The sequence below is a fragment of the Vollenhovia emeryi genome, unplaced genomic scaffold (assembly GCF_000949405.1).
Source record: "Vollenhovia emeryi isolate VEMERY1.0 unplaced genomic scaffold, V.emery_V1.0 DF939564.1, whole genome shotgun sequence".
Taxonomy (NCBI): domain Eukaryota; kingdom Metazoa; phylum Arthropoda; class Insecta; order Hymenoptera; family Formicidae; genus Vollenhovia; species Vollenhovia emeryi.
This window is the reverse complement of record NW_011966802.1, coordinates 22,641-26,686: the sequence shown is the minus strand read 5'-3', so window position 1 is coordinate 26,686 and position 4,046 is coordinate 22,641. Positions and strand designations below refer to the sequence as shown.

The 4,046-nt window shown below is 46.0% G+C and overlaps 1 protein-coding gene across 1 annotated transcript in view; it reads right to left on the bottom strand.

Moving 5' to 3' along the window:
- The window catches only part of LOC105557214, a 5,959-nt gene extending 5,773 nt beyond the window's left edge, over nt 1-186 (bottom strand). Inside the window, exon 1 of the mRNA XM_012004402.1 lies at nt 134-186. Within this exon, the coding sequence (XP_011859792.1) occupies nt 134-186 (53 nt within the window). The remainder of the gene's footprint in view (nt 1-133) is intronic.
- Between the last annotated feature and the right edge of the window lie 3,860 nt (nt 187-4,046).

Below are 4,046 nucleotides of genomic sequence, written 5' to 3'. Positions count from 1 at the left end.
GGCCCGCCAACTTCAACGGCGGGCCAGTGCGGGGGGCGGTATACAGATGATATGACTATGTCCAACCCTGGCCGCCCCCCAATCTAAAGCACAGCGCAGACCGCCGCAGGGGTTTAGTGGGTACGCCACGCACCCGGCACGCCTGCCGGGTGCACTCCGATCGACATTAGGAGAGCAGTCCCACATAACCCGGGTCCCATCCCCAGGGGAGACGTTCCTTACGAGGACCTCCCTGGGGCCCGGGTATCCATAAAGGATTCCCCTGCGTTACCAAAAAAAAAAAAGCCTAGAGCCACGGTCGAGTCCGGCCAGAGATGAATGGGGGCCCCGCCCAGATCCAGCGTAGAACGGACATGAGCCACGAGCCGGGCCAAGAGCGTGGCTGCGCAGAGCTCCAAGCGTGGCAGACTTATCTGCTTGATTGGCGCGACCTTCGTTTTAGCCGCGATCAAGCGGGCCCCAGAATGCTCCGTCCTCAGGTAAGTAACGGCAGCGTAGGCCAATTCCGAGGCGTCGCAGAATCCGTGGATCTCGATGTGCCCAGTAGAGACCGGACCAATCCACCGAGGGATCTGGATCTTCTCGAGCAGAGGAAGCACCGCCTGATATTTGAGCCAACTCCGGGTGGAGGCTTAACGTTGAAAAAAAAACCGTTACGTCTAATTGCCATGTTAGCGACTACCATCAATACGTTAGATCACCTTGTCGCAAGGTGATCTTTCGTAAGTGAACCTTCTTTTGTTCGCTCAGCACAGCCTTTGGTTTGTTTTCTTCTGTGTGTTAATTAAATAAACGTCCGTGAGTGTTAGCAATTAAATAACAGATAAGTTATCCATTTAATACCTTCGCTCCGCACCTTACATCTCCAGGAGTTCCAGTCGGAACTTGTGTCGGCGCCAAATAAATTTGTTAGTGCGCGAGTCGAGTCGAACCGTACGATCCGCGATTGCTGCTTTCCGAACATTCGTGCACACCTTCTTTTCTTCCCATCTCATTTTTTAAATTTTAGCACATTATCCTGACGAAATCTATTATTGTTAGGGTTTTTTTTACTAGATGGACTATCGTCAAGTGCTTTACTGATAGGCGAATTTTCAATTTCATTAAAGCATTCTGTTCTATCACTATCACTTAAAAGTGCAGCATTATGGACCGCTGATAGACTTCCATTAGTAATATTAGAAGTCGTTGCGGAGTGGATTGGACGTTTTGGGATTTCAAGCGTATATCCCAAGGTTTCTTGTGATGGGCAGACACATTTTTTGTGACCAAAAACTGCATGAATTAATCCAAAATACTCCCAAGTAATTGCACTTTCTCCAGATTTTTTCATCTTATCCACATTTCTGTTATATTTTACCAAAAGATTTTTCCATTTTGCTTGCAAATCAGCGGCAGAATACAGATATCCATGTTTCGCAAATTCCGCATTAATTTTTTCCCAATATTTAGTTTTTTTACATTTTGGATCTTTAAAAAGGTCATCAAATGCAAGTCTTGTTTCGATCAGAAGCTTTATTTGTGCAGTTGACCAATTATTCACTATTTTTTCTGTACAAATCCATTAAACAACACAATAATATTTTGGGAGTGAGAAGTGGTGACAGTGAGAGAAAAGTCTGAGAGAAAAGACGGAGGAAGAGGGGAAGGAAGTGAGTTGGAGAGGAAGAAAATATGAAGATGGATGGAGGACAAGGAGGCGCAGCACGGGAATTGGAGGAGACGAGAAGGAGAAAAGAAGAAGGAAGTTTGAAGGAGGTAAAGCGAAGAGGAGGTTGGCAGATCGGAACGAAGAAGAAGGACAAGGAGTGGGGAGAAGATCGAGCGGAAGGAGCGAGAGATCGATAGGAGAGAGGAGAGAGATGGAAGAAGAAGCGCGAGAGGTCGAAGAGCACAGGTGGAGAGGGAGCAGACGGTAGGATCGATAGTGAAATAAAAATTGACAGCGCAAGTGAAGGAAGAAAGAGTGGAGGATAGAAGAAGAACAGAAGGAAGGAGGTTGAGGCAGAAGGAGAGCAGAAGGGAAGAATCTGGAAGATGCAGGAGCAGGAATACGGAGCAGTGAGTGTAGGAAGGGAGAGGAGAGGAGAGAAAGGAGGAGAAAAGATGACGCGCAGGAGGGAGAGGACTAGTAGGAAGGAGCGAGAGATTGAGGGAGAGAGAATCGAGAGGTCGAAGGACGGGAACGAAGGTGATTGGCCGAGGAGATCGAGAGATCGATTCGGTGGGAAAAGATCGAAAGGGAGGAGAGATCGATGGCGGCTACGAAGGGGAGGGATAACATAGTGGAAAGCAACCGGCAGGCAGAGATAGAAGTGTGAAAGGTGTCAGAGTAAGTGGAGGAGTAGAAGGTAAAGAAAGGCAAGAAGAGGAAAGCGGGAGAAGAGGAAGCAGAGGAGAGAGGAAGACGGAGGAAAGGAGGTAGGAGAGGAAAGAGAGAGAGAGAAGGAAGGGGGAAATAAGAAAGAGTGGAATGGTAGAGGTTAGGGTCACATGCGTGCAGCGAAAGCACGCATGCAAGGGGAGAAGGAAAGGGAATGATAAAACAAAACTGTTATTCCATAGGAAGGAACGAGAGAGGACAAGGAGTGGAGAGAGAAGAGGAAGGGAGCTGAAGAGAGAAGAGAAGAGAGGGAAAGCGGAGGAAAAGAAGAGACGGGGAGTAGCAGGAGAGACAAAGGTGAGAAGATGGACGGAAAAGACGGGAAGAAAACGGAAAGAGGAAAAAAGGAGTGCGGAGGGAGAGAATGGAAAGAGGCGGTAGAGGCGATGATAGAAGCGTGGAGAGAGGTAGGGAGAGAGATAACGGAGCAGATGAGAAGGACGGAAGCAGAACTGAGGGGGATAAAAGAGATATTAGAAAGAAAGGAGGAAAGAAAAAGAAGAGAAGAGAGATGGAAGAGGGAGAGACAAATGGAGGAAAGAAGGAAAAAGGAGGAAAAGGAAAAAACAGAGGAGCACGGACGGGAGAAGAAAGTAGAAAGAGAGAAGGAAGAGGAAGAAAAAGGTAGGAGACAGGAGATGACGGAGGGAGAGGCCGGTAGACAGCAGGAGGAGAAGAGGAAAAAGGAGATCGAGATGGAGGAGAGAAAAAGAGAAGAAGAGAGAAGGAGGAAGGAAGAACAGAGGAGGAGGGAGGAGAATGAGAGAAACAGAAGAGACATGTTTAAAGAGCGAGGAGAAGAGAAGACAGGTCGGAAGAGAGGGAAGAGAGAAGAAGGAAGCAAGAAGCAGAGGAGAAGCGGAAGAGAGAGAGAGACAAAAAAGAGGGAGAGCAGAGAGGGGGAAAAGGAACAGACGAAGGACATCGTAGGAAAGGTTAGGAGGGAAGGGAAGGGCAGAGAGAGGGAGGAAGGTAGGAAGGAGAGGACAGAAGCGGAGGAGACGGAATGGTGGAAGGAGGAAGAAGAGGAGCATGAGAGAGAAGCAGAATATGAGAGGGAAAGAGAGGAGAGAAGAAGGAGAAGGACGATATCGAGAGGGGTAGAAGGAGAGAGCAGGGAGGAAAGAGAGCGGAGTATATAAAAGGCAATCAGTGAGTGGCTAAGAAGGGAGGCAGAAGTGGAAAAGATTATAGAAAGACAGGGAGAGGGGGGGAGAGTGGTAGCGATAGTAGAGATGAAGGAGAGGAGGGATAGGAATGAAACATTAGAAGGAAGGGAGTGGATAAGGAAAAAAATGGAGGAAAAAAATCTCTACAAAAATATCTTTACTGCAAAAGTATCTTCTTGGAGGAAAAAATGGAGGAAAAATGGAGGAAAAAAATCTCTACAAAAATATCTTTACTGCAAAAGTATCTTCTTTACAAAAATAGTGTCTCCACAAAAATCTTCTGTACAAAAATATCGTCTCTACAAAAATATCTTCTCTACAAAACTATCTTCTCTACAAAAGTAATGATATCAACAAATTGCGCCAAATAAAACAGCGGATATTTATACAAACTAGTTGCTTTAGCATTAGTTTTTGATTAAAAAATGTTATATTTTTATTATATTATATTTCTTAAAAAATCAAACTAAAGATTTTATTGGAAAAAATAATCG